The sequence below is a fragment of the Myxine glutinosa genome, chromosome 3, assembly GCF_964187855.1.
Source record: "Myxine glutinosa chromosome 3, kmMyxGlut1.1, whole genome shotgun sequence".
Taxonomy (NCBI): domain Eukaryota; kingdom Metazoa; phylum Chordata; class Myxini; order Myxiniformes; family Myxinidae; genus Myxine; species Myxine glutinosa.
In genome coordinates, this window is record NC_136263.1 from 52308206 (window position 1) to 52332604 (window position 24399).

General features: G+C 44.0%; 1 protein-coding gene across 1 annotated transcript in view; it reads right to left on the bottom strand.

The window, feature by feature from the left end:
* LOC137424239 (uncharacterized) overlaps positions 1-24399 on the bottom strand; it is a 238076-nt gene that overhangs the window by 44528 nt on the left and 169149 nt on the right. The window contains exon 15 of the mRNA XM_078773568.1: positions 6831-7012. Within this exon, the coding sequence (XP_078629694.1) occupies positions 6831-7012 (182 nt within the window). The remainder of the gene's footprint in view (positions 1-6830; positions 7013-24399) is intronic.

Consider the following 24399-nt stretch of genomic DNA (forward strand, 5'->3'; position numbering starts at 1 on the left):
GCTGAAATGTCAAACGCATCGGTTTTGCCATCATTAGACTGAACAACTGCTTCAGAGAGCATAGATACCCTCAATAATTGATGGCAGAACGCCATGGGCATTAAAAAAAACGTTTTTTATCACGATGAATTGATGTCGAAGGCTTTCATAAAATCGATCAAAGTTGTGATGGATTGACCATTTGGATCAAGCACATCCTCCATTACAAGTCTCAAGACAAGAAAGTGTGAGATGGTAGACCTTCCATGAACCGTGTTAATTCTGACTGCTGAAGGATCGGCTCAATGTGTCCTCAAATTATGTTTAAGACGATGGCATTTTATATCTTGGCAGCTTTGGGCATTGCACTGATGCGAGGGTAGTTTGTTGGAAAACAAGATTGCCCTTCTTTGGAATCGTGATGATATAACTGCATTCCCATTCATCCGGAACGGCTCCTCCATTAAAGGCTCTGCTCATCATATCCAGAGTTTCATCATTAAAGCAATAGGTTTTCCACACCTCAGCCGGCCGAAACACTATCCACTCCAGGTACTTTCCCGTTTTTCATTTGTATTGATGCTTCTATCATTTCTTCAATGAGTGATGGGACTATTTTGAATTGGAAGTGGCCCCTCTATATTACGTAGACAATTTCTTGAATCAGGATTGGTCACAATAGGTTATTTGGAGATATCTATTTATTTTAATAATTATATCATTATTTTAATAATATCATTCTTGTCACAATATTATTGACACAATATAAATCTATTTTTTGGGGAGGGGGGTCAAAAACCCCCTCGTAGTTTCATTATAATCATGTGTGTAGTTTCAGAGAAGAGAGCAAATACCTATTTTGGGAGGTGAAACCCCCTCTCCCCTGTAATCTCCCCAAAAGAGCACAGATTTTGATGTGGTCAATACGCCTTCCTTCGGCGTCATATATGGACCTTGTGGCTAAGTTTCATCAAAATCGTGTGTGTCGTTTCAGCAGAAGAGTAAATACCTATTTTGGGGTGGGGGGGGGGTCAAATCCCCCCATAGGCCCACACAACGAGCGCAGAGTTTGATGTGGTCAATACGCCTTCCTTCGGCATCATATATGGACCTTGTGGCTAAGTTTCACCAAAATCGTGTGTGTCGTTTCAGCAGAAGAGTAAATACCTATTTTTGGGTGGAGGGGGGGGTCAAATCCCCCCATAGGCCCCCACAACGAGCGCAGATTTTAATGTGGTCAATACGCCTTCCTTCGGCATCATATATGGACCTTGTGGCTAAGTTTCATCAAAATCGTGTGTGTCGTTTCAGCAGAAGAGTAAATACCTATTTTGGGGTGGGGGGGGGGGTCAAATCCCCCCATAGGCCCCCACAACGAGCACAGATTTTGATGTGGTGAATACGCCTTCCTTCGGCATCATATATGGACCTTGTGGCTAAGTTTCATCAAAATCGTGTGTGTCGTTTCAGCAGAAGAGTAAATACCTATTTTTGGGTGGGGGGGGGGGGGTCAAATCGCCCCATAGGCCCCCACAACGAGCGCAGAGTTTTATGCGGTCAATACACATTCGTTAGGCATCAGATATGAAGTTTGTGGCCATGTTTCATCAAAATCGTGTATTTGCTTCAAGCGATAATAACTGAAGTGTTTACAGACTTACTGACTGATTGACAACCCATGGACACTCCTCGGTCGCATAAGCTCACCGGACTAAAGTCCAGGTGAGGTAATAATAAATAATAACTACAGAGTTCACAAAACACCATACCCCATGTAGTCTTGAGAAAAAAAAAGCATGGTCAGGGTGTGCGAGCAGCTAATTTGTTTGCTCAAGATTATGTAAAAGGCCGTCATAGGTTGTCCAAGTACTGCTAAACTAAATGGTTTTGAAAGTGCCAAGAAGGTGATATGCGTTCTTCATTGTTCAGGTATATAACTAAATTGAAATAAAATAAAGATTTTAAAGGTTGTAGAAAAAAGTTATTCGGACGTTCACCACCATTGATTGTGGCCATTGTCTTTTACACCACTTTATTTAACACGTTACATTAGTTATTTGTGCCTGTTGTTTGTGTCTTTTATAACATCCTTTCCTGTTTATAACATCCATGAATAAGTTTCCTGTTTGGAATAATTTTCAATTTTGTTTGACAGGCAGACACAGTTATAAAAAAAAAAAAAAGTTTATCTCAGTATTCTCTGCGCATGCGTAATCAGGACAAATTCAGAGCCAAAGTACTGTGAAACTACAAGTTTGTTTTCCGATTCATTCACGTTCAAAATATAACATTCAATTTATATTGAGTTGCTCCTTGAGAGTAAACTGACATTTGTAGACAGAAAGACAGACAAAGAGAACCAATTGCTTAACCCCGCTTTTCGCTTCGAGCGCACGGGGTAATAATAATACGAGCTCCCCATTACAAGGAACTGTGCTATTATTACCAACCTCTGGTTGTTTGTCCGTGCTCTATCCTTTTTAAATGTTAAGTGTCAAGCAAGGAAGCAGCACATACCATTTTTAAAATCTTTGTTTTGACTCGGCCAGGGTTCAATCCACTGACCTCCCAGACCAGATTTACCAATCGCACCACCGAGACTGCTTCACCAAAGACACTGAATCTGTTTTTTAGCCGCATCGCAGACGCTGCTCATAGAGTGCCCTCTGCTGTTGTTGTTCTTCTTCTTCTTCTTCTTGTTCTTCTTGTTCTTCTTGTTGTTCTTGCAGAGAAGACAAAACCTCGAAGCTCCACCCATTCTGGGAACCATAGCTTCACCCATTTTGGGAGAGGCTTCATATAAACAAATATCCACCATTTTATTAACTCGCATAGCTTTGAGGCCTGTTTTGTAGGCCCGTGGTGTCTTCCTCTCTCACACAGTTTTATTTCAAATCAAATTCGATATATCATTTCATTTTTCACAGTCGCTAACATAGTTTTAGACTCGGTTGAAAAAAAACGGGAAGAAAATCCGATGAAAGTTGCCCTTTATAGAACGAAATGAATTCTCAAAGGCCTGTAACTTCAAGTCCATTGAGATATATATTTTTTAAATCGCGGCATGGTCAGTCATACACCGCCCGAAATAACACGGGAAAATGCCGAGATATATATATTTTGTTTAAATCGCGGCATGCTCAGTCATACACCGCCCGAAATAACACGGGAAAATGCCAAGATATATATATTTTGTTTAAATCGCGGCATGCTCAGTCATACACCGCCCGAAATAACAGACGGGAAAATGCCGAGATATATAAAAAATTCGTCCATTTGATGACAATCGTCACGATGAAATATTTAATTTTACGTCGTCACAATAATGTGGAGAGAGGAGCATAGCTTCGTTCACGTGTCGCCACACACGGGAAATTGCCGAGATATATTTTTTTTAAATCGCGGCATGGTCAGTCATACACCGCCTGAAATAACAGACGGGAAAATGCCGAGATATATTAAAAATTCGTCGCCACACACGGGAAATTGCCGAGATATATTTTCACTTTGCACAAAAATAACATCAAGTAATCGAATCAATAGGAATGTCCTGTGCCTATAACATCGACGTTATAGGCACAGCTGCATCTAGGCATTGTGTAACATCGACGTGGCTTTTGTTTTAATTAAAACTTTTTGTACTTGTTAACCTCCTGAGTAATGATGTTACAATTCTTTATTTTCGAGCAGACTTGACAAGTCAATTGCAGGACCATTCTCTGAAATGTTTTGGTTGTGTTATAAGATTAATTAATTATTAATATAATTTTTCAGTAAAAGGAACAATCACAGGACCAGGCGCCACACACAGCCTGGGAGTAAATAAGAGGAGAGTCAGGACAGTTGTAAGGCAGGGGTCTTTCACTCAGAGAGTAGTTAATCTATGGAATGGTCTCCCTGGAAAGCAGATACAGTCGGAAAGTTTAAATTTTACTTCATCTCGGTGGCAGGATAGACCAGTCGGAATATGTTTGAGCAAATGAACAATTTAGCTTGGAGTTTGATCACCGAGACGGTGACGGGAACTTAGCCGTATTCTGTTGCTGCATTAGAAGGTACTCGGTCCTTTAGAAGCAATTATAAGCTAGTTGTGCATTCTGTTAGTTATCTGTGCAAACAGACCTGGAGTTCTTTATGGTAACTCAAATTATGCTGGAATCCCTGTCTCCTGCTGGAAAGGATCTGCACTCTCTCAAGTCGATTCACTGTGAGCTCCAGTGCCACTTCTTTCATGAAAATTTAAAGATAACCAATGGCGAAGGGGGATAAAAGGCCGTCTCAGTCTACCTGAGTGCATTGTATCATTGTATCGTCGTTCCAGTTTTCCTGCATTAGTCTTGTTTTTTTTATTTGTTGATGTGATGAATGAAAGCCTCTCCAAAAGGACCACACTCGATCATGGCATGAAGGAATCAGTGTTTCTGTAGTTCACAGCTACCGAACCACTCTCACATTCATCATAAACTTGTGGCACAGAGAGACTGTGACAGCCACTGATGAGTAAAGCTTCCCATTACTATGAAATTATCATCCTCAAATGGAGGGATAGCCGAAAAATAAGAGTATGAAATGCATTGGGTGGTTTGCCATTGCCTTCCCAGTGGTGAATGTACATTTTTGAGAAAGCAGATGAGAAACAATAAAATGTCTGCACAATGGATGTGCAATGCCTGCACGATGGGTGCGCAATGCCTGCACGATGGGTGTGCAATGCCTGCATGATGGGTGTGCAATGCCTGCATGATGGGTGTGTGATGCCTGCACAATGGGTGTGCAATGCCTGCACGATGGGTGCGCAATGCCTGCACGATGGGTGCGCGATGCCTGCATGATGGGTGTGCGATGCCTGCATGATGGGTGTGCGATGCCTGCATGATGAGTGTGCGATGCTGCACAATGAGTGTGTGCTGTCTGCATGATGGGTGTGCGATGCCTGCATGATGGGTGCATCATGCCTGCACGATGCCTGCACAATGGGTGTGCGATGCCTGCACGATGGGTGTGCGATGCCTGCACGATGGGTGTGCGATGCTGCACGATGGGTGCGCGATGCTGGACGATGGGTGCGCGATGCTGCACAATGGGTGTGCGATGTGTGCATGATGGGTGTGCAATGCCTGCACGATGGGTGTGCGATGCCTGCACGATGGGTGCGCAATGCCTGCACGATGGGTGCGCAATGCCTGCACGATGGGTGCGCAATGCCTGCACGATGGGTGCGCAATGCCTGCACAATGGGTGCGCAATGCCTGCATGGTGGGTGAGTGATGCCTGCACAAAGGGTGCGTGATGCATGCAAGGCAGTGCATGGTGCTTGCACAACAGTTGCGTGGTGCATGCACGAATGGTATGTGGTGTATGCATGTCGGTGTGTGCTACCAGCAATCGTGATCACACTGTACATATATTTTGGCAATTAACTATGCATACTTAGCAGCTACTACAGTATAATATTGTCAAGTCCATGGCCGATGAACACCAGCCTTTGAGGATAGCCGAGTGGTCCTTAATTGCAGAGGCAAACGGCCGAAATATTGGCGGTACTTTTTATGGCGCGCGCGGGACTGGAGGCGGCAAGGTGCTTTCCTGCACGGAGTTCACAGGGTTTATACTCGAACCCAGAAACACACACGACAATAAAATGCAACAATAATGAATTTAATGAAAGTAAATGTAATGAATAAAATATGAACGGTGAGGCAAGTCGAATATTTCCTTCTTGAGGATCCTCCACTCAGACACAGAGACGAACAAAGGGAAAGATAAAATAAAGTAAATTGTTTTAACCCGGCTGGCACTCAGCTTGGAGTCCAGACGGCGCCTGGGAGCTTGATGGTCATGGCAGTCCACGCAGCCACCCGCGCGGGAAACGCTCCATCAAATGGCGCCGAAAATGCCCAGGCATGAGCAAGCAGCCAACCGGCCCTTCCTCGCTTCCACTGCCAAGCGAGACGCGGCTCTCTCCTCCCCCGAAAAGCACCAAGTCAAAGAACACCCCCTCCTCCAATGTTGCAAAAGTTCCAAAGCTCCGAAAGGTTCTCTTCACGAGTGCACCCGAGACAAAAGACAAAGAGCGACCGCCTCAGACCAAAGCCAGAACGAGAGAGAGATTGCACAATTCTTCTTCCTCCTAGCTCTCGAACCTTCTCACTCTGACGTCACCCTGTCCAATCATGCACTTCAGGGGCGGGGCCTCACGGCCCTCTTGACCGCCCACCAATGCTCTGCCTTTACTGGGCGGGGCCTTTTTCCTATTGCATTCATGTGGGTGGACTTACTTGTCGATCAGCTCTGCTCGGGTTCTGTCGGCATGCATGTCGGTTATTGTTGTTGTTGTTGGCATAACGAGGGTTTTTTATGGCCGGCCTTGTTATAAAAACGTAGGGAAAAACCACAGGAGGCGATCACATACCAGGGAAACTAATCTTAACCCTACCTAGTTAACACAAGCTCCACCCCAGTGTGGAGACACATGAACGATCTTAACCTCACAGTTTTTCTACTTAAATACATCGAGATTGGCTTCCTACTCACACGCGCTACCCTACACAGTCCATGCTACCCTACACAGTTCTATCTCCACTATGGAATTTCATCACCTACCCCCACAAACGTAACAATATATATGCGAGGTGGGGGGTGAGGGGATTTGGAGAAAAAGACAATTGAGAAGGGCTAAGGAGAGTGGAACTAAAGGTGGAAGGAGTGGTGTGAAGAGGAGAAAGGATTGATAGGTGAGAAAGGGTGTTCAGAGTTTTAGAAGAAAATTCATCCGTTTCACATATGCAACATGTAGATAACCTCCCTTCATTCATGAGTAATTATAAAAAATTAAGAAGCATGAGACATACCTGCTTTGTGACAGAAGCTGCTTCCAGGTACGGAATCTCCGCTGTGCTCGGGGAGGCAGGCCAAAATGTGTCTTCATCTTCATCATCGTTATCGCCATCATTCCGAGCATCACCATCACTCCCTCGGTCGCTCGGTGTTCCAGGCGGGAGCCATGATCCCCCGGAACGCAGGGTCGGTGCACCTGGATTGGATCAGCATCAGAGCAACATAAACACTACTACTACTACTACTACTACTACGACTACTACTACTACTACTACTACCACTACTACCACCACTACTACTACTACTACTACTACTACTACTACTTTAACAGCCCCAATTAAAACCACCTTATTGTGGGGTCAGCCATGGAAGGATTTTGGCTCAAATCCGATCATGAACCAGTTAACCAGGACTGCCCTTAGGTGGCAGCAAATTGACCAAGGTGCCAGCAATACCAATAACAACGACCTTTATGTGCTGCAAGTAGTGTGTTCACTGATGAACCATGAATGCTTTATTTTAAACAGAACCGAGACATTGCAACCATTTTCAATGCATCAGCACAGAAGGTGGTGACATCCGTGGCAACCAGCTCGGGTGGTGTAATGGTTAGATCGTCTGCTCCGAGTCTGGGAGCTCAGGGGCTTGAACCCCTGCCGAGTCATACCAATGTCTGTAAAAATGGTATGTGCTGCTTCCTTGCTTGACGCTCAGCATTTTAAAAAGGATAGGGCACAAACAAACAAACAACCATATGTTGGCAATAACACCGTAGGCTGTAATGGGGCGAATGGCCTCCTCCTTCGTTAATGTTCCTTGCAAGGGAACTCATAGTTATTTACCATCAAACAAATCATCAAATCAATAGTGAATCACAATTTGAATTGCCCTCAAAGAATGAGTGCAGTAAATAGATAGACAATTCATCATTGTCCTGTGATACGAGGAAGTGTCTGCATGAGTTCAATTACTGATCCAGAAACTCGCACAACTACGGCGCCAGCATTGGCGCTGCGTCATAAAGCAATCATGACATTAGCTAAGCCGGCTATCCTGTCTACATTCACCTGTGAGTACATATCCTACGATACCTGTTTCAAGACGAGGCATTCGGGCCTGTACCTTTGGCCAAACTAAAAATACTATTGAATGGAAAGCTGTTTATTATCAAATAAGGGATTGATATAAATAATGTACCTTTATTACCCCCACCACCGAAGGTGGATGGAGGTTATGTTTTCACCCCTGTTTGTTTGTCTGTCTGTGAACAAGATATCTCAAAAAGTTGACGGATTCGGACGAAATTTGGTGGAGAGTTTGGTTGTGACACGGACGAAATGATTAGATTTTGGTGAAGATCCGGATCTGTATCTGAGAATTTTTTAAAGTGATTCTTCACCATTGAGTGATTGGGCTAAAACTGACATATAGCACAATATTTAAAAAAAAGTTATGGACGGATTTGGACGAAACTTGGTGGACAGGTTGGGTGTGTGACAAGGAAGAATCGATTATATTTTGGTGAAGATCTGAATATGGATTGGGATCCGAGAATTTTAAAATATTTAAAGTGATTCTACACCATTGAGTGAGAGGGCCAAAAAGGATATTTCAAAATTCATGTTCAAACAAAAAAACATGATATTTCATATTTCAAATATTTCAAAAATTCCAATATTTCAAAATATATTCAAATAATCATGATATTTCAAAAAAACATGATATTTCAAAATGTTGTGGCCGACTTGTGACAAAACTAGGTGAATGAGCTGCGTAAGTGACAAGAACAATCCGATTCGATTTTGGTTCAAGTCGGGATCCAGATCCGGCCCATCAGTGAGATGGAAAACGTAAACTGTTCAGCCTGGCGGAGGTTTGCGCTCTACCGAGTGCTGTTCTTGTTTCATAATGTGTGTGAGTGAGTCTTTGATTGGAATGTACTCGCAGATGGAAAACCCCTCTGTTAGCTTCTAATGATTGTGGTGAACTCGGATCAATAGATTGTGAACCGAAAATGACATATTGATTGTGAATGGAATAAGTAAATGAATGAATAATACTAGATGACAAGTTATCGGCATTCCATCATCAAGTCTAATGTTATCTTCCAATATGGAAAAGGACATTTAAATTTTTCATGATAAGACGACAAGCGTATCCGTATAGTGGTGCCTTATCCATGAGGTCACTTAAATACTTAGTTTCTAGAGGTTATGGGTTCAAATCCAACTGATTGGAACCCATAACCTCTGGAATAGAAGGCAGCAATATTAAGGATGTGGATTTGAATCTTCAATAAGTCAAACTAGTATCAGTAGAATTGCCACATTACTGCTGGATTGCCAGTAAAACTGGAGGTTCCAGGGAACCTGAACTCAACTGGTCGATATCAATATGGTTAGAATATGCATAATAGAACCACAAACTATATAGTTTATATGTGCGTTTATATGTTTATATGTGCATTTATATGTGTGTTTTCAAATATCGTTAAGTGGCAAAAGGCACAAGTTTCATCCAATTTGATCAGTATTTGTGACTTTTAGAGCTTGGACGTCGTCCAAACTGATGTTTATGGGTCAAGTCATGTCATAGGTCACGACGACGTCATTTTTCGGACATCGTCAAAACCCGTAATATATGTGTTGAGGTTTGTTACATATTGTCTACACACCAAGTTTCAGCCTTCTAGCTACATTAGGAAGTACCAGATTGACAAAAATTGATTTTTCAATATGGCCGCGCTGCCGTGCCCATTTTTTGGGCGTGCAACGCCCAAATGCAATCCCAAACTAGTTTATGTCTTAAAGATGCTGCATAACAAGTTTCATCAAATTTAATCAATATTTGTGACTTTTAGAACGTAGACGTCGAATTGTTTACAGACGACAGACAGACAAACAGACAGAAGGACAACGGACGACGGACACTGGGTGTCGACAAAAACTCAGCTGGACATAGTCCAATTGAGTTTAAAAAAAAACCCAGTTCGCTCATTAATGACCAAGAGGATCTGCTCTGGTCAATATGTGATGCTGGTCTGTTGATGATGGTTGACTCTTATTTTATTCAAGCATGTGACCCACATTATTACAGGAGATCATTCTCAATGACTGTAGGACTGAAAGCTTTACATTCCAATTTAAAAACAACCACATGGTAGATCCAATTTTGGAGTGCAAGTTTACCAGACGCGTTGATGTAATCGTGTCCGCTCCGATCAAGAGTGTCCGCTCCGAATCTGGGAGGTCGGTGGTTCAAACCTCGGCCGAGTCATACCAAAGATTTTAAAAATGGTACGTGCTGCTTCTTGCTTGGCGTTCGACATTTAAAAGGATAGAGCATGGACAATCCCCATAAGTTGCATCCATGGGAAGGAGGAAATTCCTCCTTAGGAAATGTCTTGCTGATTGCGGTGAGAAAAGCGACGCCATTGTTGTATCCTGGGAAATGACGGCACTTCCCCCAAGCTCAGTGGCTTTATTAAGTGTTTGTCTCTTCAGTATGTCCGAGTATGTGTGTGTGCGTGTGCTCCATTATGAACGAGCCTTAGACCTCGTATATTTGGACCTTGTAAAACTAGAGCAATGCGACTGTGTCGCCAATATGCCTCTGCGTAGTCCCTGCCTGTGACAACAGGTAGATGCCCTCGTTCACTGTCCTAAAAATAAACAAGTTTGATTTAAATCCCTTCAGCTGTTTTGAAGTATCACCTTTTTACCACAAGACAGGTTTCACATCGATTGATGAAGCGTTTTTGGAGAAGGGATTTTTTTTAAATATCGGCTTTCAAGCTAATATGGCTGCCAAACCACGTGACATATGACATCAAAAATATACACTCTGCATATGTATGGGTAGAGGATCACGTTTGTCAAGTTTCATGCTGATCGGATAAGGTTCGGTTTTCTATCCAAGATGGCTGCCAAACCACGTGACATATGACATCAAAAATGTACACTCTGCATATGTATGGGTAGAGGATCACGTTCGTGAAGTTTCATGCTGATCGGATAAGGTTCGTTTTTCTATCCAAGATGGCTGCCAAACCATGTGACCTACGACATCATTTTCAAACTATATGCAGCAATGGTGCTAGATGATATTTGTAGAAATTCGCATCGATAGGGTAAGCGGTTTCAGAGACATAATTATTTAATATTTTCCTTCAATCCAAGATGGCTGCTATACCATGTGACTTATGATGTCATAATTATCATAAAAACATTCTGCATGGGTGTCACGCCTACCCTGAAAATGTTGTCTCAATGGGCCATGTGGTTGCTGAGAAAAACGAGGTTTAGGCCGTACGGACATACGGACGACGGGCAACCTGAAAACATAATGCCTCCGTCCAACTTCGGGAACAGAGGAATAAAAAATGTTGACATTTTGCCTCATCCTGATAAAGTTTTCCTTGTTATTGAAGATTTTCAATGATTTAACCTTTTCGTGTTGAGGTTTCCATTTTGGTCTACTTGCAGGAAGATGTCCCTTTCCATGAGCCTGGATTTCAGGGTAAGAAGTAAGGGAAACAAAGTGCTCACAATTTTCTCAATCCTTTCTTGCTCTATTTTTATTGGTTCACGGGTTATCAAGTGACCACTATATTCGTCATGTGTGTGCGTCTGTCTGTCTGTGTGTCTGTCTGTCCGCAGCATAACTACCCGATGATATCATCTGATCTTGATGAAACTTGGGTGGGAGGTTGATATCATGATCTAGTTGTGTCCTGCGTAGAGTGGGCGTATTGCGCCCATTGTGCGCGAAGCCACGCCCGAAAAAGATGTCTTTTTCGGGGGTAATCGATTTCAAGCTACTTCTTCTCCGAGGGGTTTGGTGGAATCTGACAGGGGTTTCGGTATTTGGTTAGGCCAATGTCATGTGTCTAGCCCCACGGAGCTCGATTTTTCATTTTTTCCCCCATTTATTTATTTATTTATTTTTATTTTTATTTTTTCATTTCATTTTTTACCGAATTTTCGGTATTGTTTAGCTAACTAACCTCATAACTGATTATACATTATTTTCTATCTCATTTCAAGGTCAGTAACCTTCGTTTTGACATTTCCGGGCCTGGCCTGTCTGGGCCTGTTTCGGTTACAGTCCGTCCTTTGTCATTGAATACCGCTCGCTCGTGAACCATCGTCGTCTCCTGACTTGTAATTATTATAATCGCTTCCACACGATCCACAACTTTCATAGCTGGAGCTCATGCATACTTCATCTTCCTTTGGGTTCATTTATGTTCCCGTTTCTTCCCCCTCTCCCTCAAAATAAGCTTCCATTTATATTTGTTAGAAAAGCTTTCAGCAATTGCCAGTGCTGAGTCTCATCTGTCTAGAATGTGCTGTGCTTGCATTGTACAACAACTTGCATTTCCCATCAGGAAAAACAAATGACATTTCATCAAACATATTCACAACCTCAAAAGTCCTTGCCAAAACGAATGTGATGCTAGTGTGTCATGTGGTGCACCATTCCTCCATGCAGCTGCATTCTGAGTCACGCCTAAGTCGGTCACAAAACTTTGGTGGAAAAAAGGAACTCTCTGATCGATCTGAAACAGGATAGTTTTTGGCCTTGATTCACGTACATTGTCACTGTTCAGTATAATGAAGTGATTCAGGAAATCCATATGGAAAATAACTTGGCAAAAATAATAATGTGATCTTGCATCAGGTCACGGAGAGGCTGGCATGTTTCACCGCAGGCTGGTTGCTGGTCTTGTCTGTATTTTTAAAAAACTGGAAATCCAGTTTTTCACCCTCTCCAGTGCCCACCATCATGCACGTTCTTGTTTTCAACTAGTTATTCGACTTGGGGGAACCGCGAGGCCTCAACATCAGCCACTACCTCTCCTGGGATGACCACATTTCACAGCTGTCCACCATAGCCACCCGCATACTTGATTGAGCATTGTCAGTCATTCAAACACATTCAAATCCTGGCTTTACACAACCTCACTCTTTTATATATCTTTTCTTCTATTTGTGGAACTGCCTTCCTGAAGCTGATGTTCAATTCCACTCTTCCTTACAGGCCTTCATGTTGGCAGTGCACTGAAATCTCATGTCATCCTCCATTGGATGACACTTCATTCCTCTTTTCTCCCGCCTCTGGGACAAACTCCCTCACTCTCTTCAATCCCACTCCTCCCTCCAGGTCTTTAAAACAGCTGTTCACCGCCATCTCTTATCTTCCCCCATCCAAAACCTTGAACTTTTCTACCCCCGCTAATTTCACCCCAAATCCACTTTTTTGAAATACCAACTTCTTTCCTGGAAGTCCTTGGTGTCCTTGTGTTTTATACTTCTCCCACCCCTCTCCCCCTTCCCACGCCTCCTCCCCCCAAGCCCTCTCCCTCCCACACATCTCCCGATGTCCCTGCACTCAAATGTTGTGTTTGTGTGCTTCCCCTTCTCTTTCTCTCCTCTTTTCCTGTGCATCCACCTGTTGCTACACCATCAATAAGTTGCCTCTTTGCCCTCTGTCACCCTGCTCTTCCCATGAGCCTCCATTTCATATACGAAATAAAAAGCCTTTCCTATTTCAGTCCAATCTTGAACTTTCTGCTATGAGGTCTCTAAGGGGCTCTCTTCAAACCTCTCAGTAGTGACCTTTTTGCCCATAACTTTTTTTGTCATCCTAAAAAGTTCTGCTGATTTGTTTGCGTATTTTTATTTTTACACTCTATCAGTTCAGTTGTAATTTTCTCCTCGAAAGCTGTATTTGCAAAAAAAAAAGAAAAAAAAGGTGGTTGAGAATGAAACATGCATTGAACATACTAGCAAGTTTGCCGTGCCCGCACGGAATTATAAACGGGGTAAGGATGGAGGCGACAAAACAGGCGTTCATTTTGCGGCCCACCCTCCAAATCTACCTCGTTGGGCAGCATGCATCCCGCACCCTGATTCGGCTAATGCACCTCCTTTGCCAGCAGCGTTCGCTGCTGGCAAGGGTTTTCGCTCAAAAACCAGCCAAATGCCACGAGTTAGGCCTGAGAGAGGGTGGAGCCGGCGTTGAGGTCGGGGAGCGGCAGCGAGACGGTGAGAGCCAACAACCAACCAGGGCTCGGGTGAAAGGGCATGAGGGGCGTGGTAAGGGTAAATTCCAGAGGGTAAGGCTGGCAAATTCCAGAGGGTTCGCTGGGCGGCGCTATATAAACGCGCGCACAAAGCCCTTCCACAGGACTGGCACGATTCGCACATGTAAGAGGACTGACGCAACTGCACTCATTGAAAAGGACGGCCCTTATGAGAGAACTGTATAAGAAGACTGAAGGAATCGCGCTTGCTACCAAAGGGCTTATGCGACGTGATTGTGCAAAGAGGCCTCATGAGGAAAGCGCATTGGGGAGCGCCTATTGAGCGGCATTGGGAGCGCATATAGCGCGAGTGCATTTATTACGTACGCGGGGAGCCGCGAAGTAACCGCCAGCCAGCCGTGCCTTTCGCCCTGTAACTGTCCGCTCCGCGTAAACGACCCACGGGGAGCTTCTGCCGCTCTGACCATCTGCTTCACGGTACGAGTCGGGGACCGGAGTGAGCTGCCTGGACGCCATCATCCCGGGACCATCAACCTGACCACCTACATCCCCGTGGGAGTGTGTCTGTGTGTGACGGGCCCATTTGTCCAGGGATAAGTTAAGACTGGATAAGCTTCACTGTGTGTTCTTCTCCTCCTTCCTGTACAAATTGTTAATAAACCAATTGTTATTCCTTGTTTCTTCCTAATTCGACCGTATCAGTCCTTTCCTCCATTGGGTAAGCGTGGCACGATTCGGAACCGCTCAAATCGGGTTTAGTTCTGTTAACTGCTCGGATCACGGCTCGCTATCGCTCGGCGTTTCCACGACAACCGTGGTTCGGGCGGGATTATTTCCTTGCTTCCTGGGAGGCGTTGGTAATTCGGTATTAGAAATTCGGCCTACGACCTTACCCAACGCTGACCGGAAGGAACGTCATAGCCCCGGATCACGTCGGCTAGTAAAAAGACAAGGGGATTAATCCCCCCTTGGTAAGTGGAAAGGCCGACGTTGAGATCCGCAACTATATATATATATATATATATATATATATATATATATATATATATATATATATATATATATATATATATATAATATATATATTAGGCCTGGGTGATAATGGAAAAACCTATATCACAATAATGGACCTCATTATAACGATTATCACCAGACCGACGTGCTGTGGTGCTGACGCCGCCCCCCCCCCCCCCCCCCCCCCCGCAGAATTTCCATGTTTTAAACTTTTCCCGGTGATTACCCTGGTTTAGAATAGGTACACCGTATCCCTGCGCGTCGTAAAAGGTGACTAAGACGGTTGGCGTCAGGCAGGGCATCCGGCCATAAATACATTGCCTCAAAAAGAGAACCCTGACAATTACAACTACATATGGGCAGGATACAGCCCGAAGTGGAGATCGGTTTCTGAGGTTTGGGACATGGAATGTAGGGACAATGACAGGGAGATCAGGATAAATGGTGGAAGTATTGATCAGAAGAAGAGTGGACATACGTTGTGTGCAAGAGACGAGATGGAAGGGAAGTGGTGTGAGAATGGTGAAGGGTAGGCAGGGACAGAAATACAAGCTTGTGTGGCAAGGGTGCCCGGAAGGCGTGAATGGTGTTGGTGTCCTGTTTTCTGAGGAGTTTTTAGACAGTGTGCTGAGTGTGACTAGAGTGAGTGATCGGTTGATGATGGTGAAAATGATGATTGGAAAGCTATTGGTGAACGTCATCTCGGGATATGCTCCGCAGGTTGGTCAGAGCGATGAAGAGAAGGACAAGTTCTCATGTGCGATAGAGAAGCTGATGGAAAACGTGAAAGATGAGGAAGTTGTTGTGGTAGGAGCAGACCTAAATGGACATGTGGGAAGGAGTATGCACGGTTTTGAGGGAGTTCATGGGGGTTACGGATACGGTGTGAGGAATGGAGAAGGTGAAAGGATTTTGGAGTTTGCTGATGGAGCTGAATTGCTGATTTGTAATACTCAGTTCCAGAAAGAGGATAATAAGCTTGTTACATACACGTCAGGTGGGTCGACGACAACCGTTGACTACCTGATGGTGCATAGGCGAGATAGGGGGCACCTCCGGGACACAAAGGTGATCCCGGGGGAGGAGGCTGTTTCACAGCCCCACTTGGTTGTCTGCGACATAAGGGTGAAAGGTGCGAGGAGAGCTCGGCGGGTGAAGTACCAACCGAGAATGAAGGTGTGGAGGTTGAAAGAGGTGACAGTAAGGGAGGCATTAAAAGAGAGGCTGAGTAGGGTAGAGGATGATGTGGTTGAGCTTGAAAGTGGTTGGATGTCAATGAAAGCTAGTCTGTTGGGAGCCGTTGGTGAGGTATGTGGATGGACAAAAGGACCACCGAGACACTCGGAAACATGGTGGTGGGATGATGAAGTTGGAAAGAAGATTGACGAGAAGAGGAAGAAGGTCAAGGAGTGGCAGAAGGCGAAGGGTATGGGAGCAGAAAAGGCAGAGCATGAAAGTTATAAGGCAGCCAAGGAGGCTGCAAAGAAAGAGGTAGCAAAGGCACAGGAGGCATGTAGGAAAATGTTCGGAGAACGCTTTGATTCGGAAGAGGGTCAGAGAGCGGTATTCACGATTGCAAAGCAGATAGCGAAAGAGAGGTGTGATGTGATGGGGGTGAGTTGCTTGAAGGATGAAGTGGGACAAATCGTTGTGGACCCAGATGGAATTAAAGGAAGATGGAAAAGATATATGGAAATGCTGTTGAATCCAGAGAATGAATGGGATGGCAACAAAAAGAGTAACCCAGGTTTAGGACCAGCAGAGAAGATAACTGAGAAGGAAGTTGAGGAAGCGATAAAAGCAATGAAGAGTAGAAAAGCGGGAGGGCCGACGGGAGTTGTGGGAGATATGTTGAAGGCAGCAGTAAGTTGGGGTGTGAAGAGAATGACAGAGATCTGTAATCTGGTGGTGAAAGAAGGCCGCATTCCTGTGGTTGGGAACTGAGTACCCTCGTCCCTCTATACAAGGGGAAAGGTGACCCGCTGGAGTGTGGCTCGTACCGAGCGATAAAGTTATTGGAGCATGGAATGAAGGTATTGGAAAGGGTGTTGGAGAGGAGGATAAGGAAGAAGGTGAAGATCGACGAAATGCAGTTTGGATTTATGCCAGGAAGAGGAACAACAGACGCGCTCTTTATTGTGAGGCAGTTGCAGGAGAAGTATATGGAGAAGAGGAAGAGGTTGTTTCTTGGGTTTGTTGATCTGGAGAAAGCATTCGATAGGGTTCCACACGAAGTATTGACATGGGCATTGAGGAAGTTAGAAGTGGAGGAATGGTTGATCAGAGTCGTGATGGCAATGTACAAAAGAGCGCGCACAGCTGTAAGGACAAAGGACGGGAACAGTGGTGAGTTTGAGGTGAAGGTGGGAGTGCATCAGGTGTCGGTACTAAGTCCACTACTATTTGTAGCTGTGATGGAGGTGCTGGCTCAGAACGTAAAGGAGGGTTTACCGTGGGAGTTGTTGAATGCAGATGATCTGGTGTTGATTGCGGAAAGTATGGATGGACTGAAGGAAAAGATGAACAAGTGGAAGGAATGTATGGAGACAAAAGGTCTGAAGGTGAATATCGGAAAGACGAAGTTGATGTCAAGTGGTAAAGCATGTGGTGAGGTGGAAAGAACTGGGAAGTGGCCATGTGATGTGTGCAGGAAGGGTGTCAGAGTGAACTCCATTCCATGTACAATGTGCGCTGAGTGGGTTCATCAAAAATGCAGTGGTCTGAGAGGGTCATTAACCAGTGTGGCAGCTACATTCAAGTGTAAGGTGTGCACAGAGGGAGCTGCAGATGGAGGAAATGTTGAGTTGGATCTTGGAGACGGCGTGAAGCTGGAAGGTGTGAAAACATTTTGCTACCTTGGAGACATGCTGAATGGAGAAGGTGGATCAGATTCGGCAACGGTTGCTGGAGTGAGATATGCATGGAAGAAGTTTCGGGAACTGAGTGGTGTGCTGATGAGGAGGGGAGTGTCGTTAAAGCTGAAGGGAAAGGTGTATGCTGCATGTGTGAGAAGTGTTATGATTTATGGGAGCGAGACATGGGTAATGAACGTGGAGCAGCAACGAAGGGTGGAAATGCGAATGGTTCGGTGGATGTGTGGAGTATCATTTAGAGAGAGGAAGACAAATGATGAATTGTGAAAGATCATGGGAATAGAGCCTGTGATTGATGCTGTGAAGAGGAACAGGTTGAGATGGTTTGGTCATGTGTTGAGGAAGGATGAAAGTGACTGGTTGAGAAGAGTGATGGAAATGAATGTTGAAGGAAGTGGAGGATGGGGAAGACCGAGAAAGACTTGGCTAAAGATGGTGGAAGAAGAAATGCGGGCAAGGGGGTTAACAAGGGGAGATGCAGAAAATAGGGCAAAATGGAGAAGATTGTCATGGGGACCGCAAGGCTAACCCCCGCTCTAGCAGGGAAAATGGCCTTAAAATGCATGTTGTTGTTGTTGTTGTTGTATTATAACGATTATCACGATAATATCATGATAATATAAAAAAGAAGAAAAAGACATGAAATGTCATTGCCCCCACCGTGGTTTTAGTAATTTTGCTGTACAGAGTTAAAGACCATCATTCAGCCATCTTTGGTCGAAATACAAACCAAAATCTTCTGCATATGTATACTCATTACTCATGTATTGTCTTTGTGCCACGTTTGAAGAAAATCAGACCATGCATGTCCGAAAAATTGTTGGAGACACGTTAAAGTAACAAAATGGCTGCCAGTCGGCCATCTTGCATCTGATCTCGGAAAAAAAAGTCCAATGGGGGTTAATAATGTAATTAGTGCCTTCAGAACCATGTGGCATACAATAACAATCCACATAAAACAAAATGAATAGCCATCAAGTTACCTGTGTTCATACTCTTTATTTCATAATTATGTTGCAATTTGCTTAAAGTCAAACCTTATTTTACCTGGACGAAATCGCTTTGCTGCTTTGCCCAGTGACTGGATGAGCAGTTTGCAAAGTGGTTGATACAGAACGTCTGGCTTGGCAAGCGATAGCAAGCTGCTTGCTAACGGAACACACCAAGCAAACTGCTTGCTAATGGAACACACCATTTGTGAAGAAAGTCATCTAAATAATAATAGCATAAGGACTCGACTTTGTTATCCCTTTTACGCCGCACCCAGTGACCCGATGCCCACGGCACTAATGGATTTACGATCTACGAACCGTGCTCTTTGTTTATCACATACAGGCATACTCGAAAAATCTGAATTAGCCGACGTTGGGGCCCAAAAGCATCCGATTAACTGCCGATACGACGCCATCTTACGACGCCATCGTATTGGCGTCTGCTGGGTGAAGGCGAAGCAAGCCGTCCGCTGATTGGACAGGCGAAGGCGACAGCAAGCCGTCCACTGAGTGGACAATCCCAGAGTGGTGCTATGCCGATTCCTATTACGAATCCATTCATTTTTCAAAAGTATATCGTAGCGTTGTCATTTAAGTAGATTGCAATAAATACGTTGTTCATATACGCACTCTTCATTCTCATCTTTCTTCCTAACTCTTACTCGGACAAGCAAATCCCCTATGCCATCCATAATGGTACACTCTATCCATACACCACATCCTCCCTTCCGTGGATGTTCCACGGGTTTCAGCTAGTCTATATAATAATAGCGTAAGGACTCGACTTTGTTTTCCCTTTTACGCCGCACCCAGTGCCCCGATGCCCACGGCACTAATGGATTTACGATCTATGAACCGCGCTCTTTGTTTATCACGTACAGCCATACTCGAAAAATCTGAATTAGCCGACGTTGGGGCGCAAAAGCATCCGATTAACTGCCGATACGACGCCATCTTACGACGCCATCGTATTGGCGTCTGCTGGGCGAAGGCGAAGCAAGCCGTCCGCTGATTGGACAGGCGAAGGCGAAAGCAAGCCGTCCACTAAGTGGACAATCCAGAGCATGCATTTGTGCCGGTGTCGGCGATCGTTGTTCATATACGCACTCTTCATTCTCATCTTTCTTCCTAACTCTTACTCGGACAAGCAAATCCCCTATGCCATCCATAATGGTACACTCTATCCATACACCACATCCTCCCTTCCTGGATGTTCCACGGGTTTCGGCTCGTATATGACTATTACTATCTTCACCTCTTCGGGCATTTAAAATTACGCCTTCGATGTTGAACTTTGCGGGCTGACAGGATGGCCCAGAGGTACACACACTCACCTCTAATCTATCTAGCTGGGGTTTGAATCCCGACCCAGGTATAAACTGTCAGTTTGGTGTTTCACAGACAGGGTGATTCATCAGTGTGTGTGCCATCCCTCCGATGGATGTTAAACTGGGGATCCCGTGATCACATTTGTGTTGTGATCCAGCATCCATTGGTGGACGTTAAAGATGGTGTCCTTCACAAAGAGTAGGGAAGTATGCCGGCACCATAGCTAGACGAACTAACGAGGCGAATGTCAGGCCTCGCCAGCCAGTTCTTGAATGACTTGGGCCAAGCTTCACCCGGCCGACCCCACAAGGTGGGATAATAGTGGCTGTTAAAGAACAACAACTTTGATGTTGAACTTCGCGAATAATAATTGCCAAGCAATCCCATGGTGTGCCAAAAATGTAATAAACAAATATATGAACGAAACAATGTCGCCATGTTTGCCTCTCGTTTGGTCCATCGCGAACGGTGAGAGGAGAACGAGATTAGCTACTTATCCTTATTCCTTGTCTTCAAAGCCAAAACGCCACACACCGAGTACACTTACCTTCTCCATCTTTAAGAAGATGTCACCTTTAGTGCTCAAGTTCGCGCACAGAGAAAGCGAACTCAAACAGATCGGCGATTTTGACACAGGCAGTGATTTCGCCGCATTCATTAATTCAATTGGTTGTTTGTTTTAATGTTTATTGTTTAATGATATACCATTTAAATTACATCTTGGAGAATATACATTCCATATTTATATATCACCACCTTTATTTTATAGTGCTGCATTTAATACAGGTATATCCTTTGAAAGAAACTAAACACACTAACCAATCAAAGCAGTCAATACACCATCAATATCCAGGTTCAAGGTACTGCGCAGCACCTATGACGATAACAAATGTGGATTATCGTTATCGCGATAGTATATCTAAAGCTCGATTATCGCCCCATCGCGATTATCACCCAGCACTAAAAATATATACAGGGTCCGTCAGGGAGGTGTGACGATTTTCAGAAAACTCGTACACAGTTATTTTTAGTCGAATTTCAATTTTTATTTTTTTTAAAGACTACATATATAATGCCATGTAATACACTGTAACAAAGATATTTTAAAAATGTAATTCATGTTTGAAAAATGACATCATCTAAATGGCGGCCGTTCTTGTCCAAGCATTCTTGCAGACGCGCAGAAAAGTTCCAGCATTTCTTAGCACAGCAGCATCCCTCAGCAGTTCCAGCATTCTTTCTGCGAACGTAAACCGCCGTACGAAATCATTCTGCTGCAGTTCTTGAACCACCATGATTTTGTACGCGTGATAATGAAGATCCAAGTGCAAAATTCGACGAACTGATCTGTCTGACATCCGTAGAGCGCGAGCGTGCCGTACCGCTGACCGACGAGGGCTGGCCTCCACAGCTTGTCGAACCCTTTCGATGTTTTCCGGGGTCCTAACGGTTCTATCACCTCCCCGAGCTGCTCCCGGCCTCACAGATCCAGTTGTCCTGAAGTTTTTTACCCACTTCAATATTGTGTTTCGAGACGGAACGGCGCCACGTCGACCAACATTGAAGCGAGTACGAAATCTGCGCTGTGCAAGCACCACCGAACTACCCGTTTGAATAAACGTCTCAACAACAAAGAAGCGATGTTCAATCGTCCACAGCTCCATGGCTCCTGAAATGGCGCCTAACAACGAGTAACCAACAGCCATCACGCATGCGCGACCCCCCACTTGCATTGTTATACCCAATTCAAACATGAATTACATTTTTAAAATGTCTTTGTTACAGTGTATTAAATGGCATTATATATGTAGTCTTTAAAAAAAAAAATTTGAAATTCGACTAAAAATAACTGTGTACGAGTTTTCTGAAAATCGTCACATCTCCCAACCGGACCCTGTATATATATATATATATATATATATATATATATATATATATATATATATATATATATATATATATATATATATATATATATATATATATATATAGATATATATAGATATATATAGATATATATATATATATATATATATATATATATATATAGATATATATAGATATATATATATATATATATATATATATATATATATATATATATATATATATATATATATATATATATATATATATATATATATATATATATATATATACAGACTTGGCATTTAATATGGAATTTATTTTTTTCTTGACTTGGGTTTACTTTCTTAACTCAGGATATCAATCTGGTGAGTTTCTTTTACACTTTGGTGATTTATTTGTAAAAAGAACCATGTCACTGATTGTCTGTCGCAGCAAGAAGTCAACAACAGGATTATATCACAGGTGGCGTGGCAAAATGTACACACAGGTGCATTTGATGATTGGCTTCACAGTCGGGTATACAAGGGTTGTTGCGTTCTGTATTAGTGGAAAACAACTGCTGCACGTCTCCAAAAGTTATTGCCGCTTCCTCTGGAGATGGTCCGTCAACTCGACAATGCTGTTTGTCATGGAGTGGTGACTTTACGAAATTACGGCATGAAACAGCGTGCTATTGCTCGGCAGTATGGCATCACTCAAGGTCAGGTGTCAAAGATCCTGAAACGAAATGCTCAGAGGGGTATCCCTACTCCAATACCGAGGCCAGGACGTCCCCGCAGAACCACAAGGAGGGATTATCGCCAGCTGCACCGGTTAGTCTGCAATGGCCGTACCAAGTCAGCTAATCGGCTTAGGGCTGAGTGGCAGCAACTGACAAATGTGCCTGTATCCAGAAGGCTAGTCAACCAACGACTGGTTCAAGCAGGCTATTGTGCCAGGCGTCCCCTGAGAAAGCCACGCCTGAGCAGACAACACCGCCAGCGTCGATTGCAGTGGACCAGAGAGCACCATCAATGGCAGCCAGGACACTGGAATCACGTGATCTTCAGTGACGAGTCTAGATTTCTGGTCTGTCATCAAGATGGTCGCGTCCGAGTGCGCAGACAAGTGCATGAAGCCTACAACAAAGATTGTATAGTGCCAAGAGTCCAAGCTGGAGGTGGTGGGGTGACCGTTTGGGCTGCTTTTCATGCAGGGGTCAAAACTAACCTGGTTGTTCTGAATGGAAACCTGAACAAGTTCAAGTACAGGGCCATTCTGGAAGAAACATTGCTTCCATTTGCTCGTGCAGCCTTTCGAGGAAACTTTGTCTTCCAAGATGACAATGCACGGCCTCATCGTGCTCGCATGATCCAACACTTTCTTGCTGACCGTGGTGTAGAGCATATGGAGTGGCCTGCCATGTCCCCGGATATGAATCCGATAGAGAACTTGTGGGCAGAATTAACGCGTCAAATCGACCACTTGGACCAGCAGCCGACCTCTGTGCGTGAATTGCAGCAGGCTATTGTCACTGCATGGCAAGCAATTCCTGTCCAAACCTTGGCAAATCTCGTGAACAGCATGCCTCAACGTGTACATGCTCTCCTGAATGCTCGTGGGGGTTACACGAAGTACTGAACTGTAATTTTACTGTCCGTAATCCCAGTCGTAATTAGGTTTACTCTCCATGAAATGGAGAGTAACCTATTATTACTGCTAGAGTTTTTCTTATTATTATTATTATTCTTCCACCCTATTTTGCACCTCCGAAAACTTCATAATTAAGTTTCTCAGCAACCGCTGGTCGGATTGACAGGAAATTTTCATCAAATGATCGGCTAGGCTCGTAGAATTTTATAATGCTAATGATGACGTCATAGGTCACGTGGTATGGGCGCCATCTTGTAAAACACCTTCAACTTTGCCCCTCTGTATCTCCGAAACGGCTCAATGGAAAAATTTGAGGAATGGCTCATTCTAAAGAACTCTGCAATGGGAACAAAAAACATGTGTATTGAGTATATCAAAAATGCTAACGTTAAGAGGTTAGAATTCGTCAAACACAGTTTTTCTCCCCCGAAAAAGAGATTTTTCCCCCAGATGCTTAGTTAAAAAAAACTCAGAATGCGAAAATTTTCGAAGTCATACGTCACATGGTTCGGCCGCCATCTTGTTTTCCGTGAAAAAACACAAAAAACCCTTTTTCTCCGCAACGGCTGAACGGATCGAGCCCAAACTTGGCATGCGTATTCGGATACCCATAACAAACAAAAATCAGCGAGCACGACGTCATCCGACACGTGGTTTCAGAGTTATGACGTTTTCAAATCTCAAACTAAAAATGGAATCACCTCCATAATTTGTGGAAGTATCGAGTGGAAACTTTAAACAAGTGTTCCTCATGGGGGGATGTTTAATCGTTACTTGAGACGTTTTTTTAAGTCACATGGTTTGGCCGCAATAAATAATGGAAGTT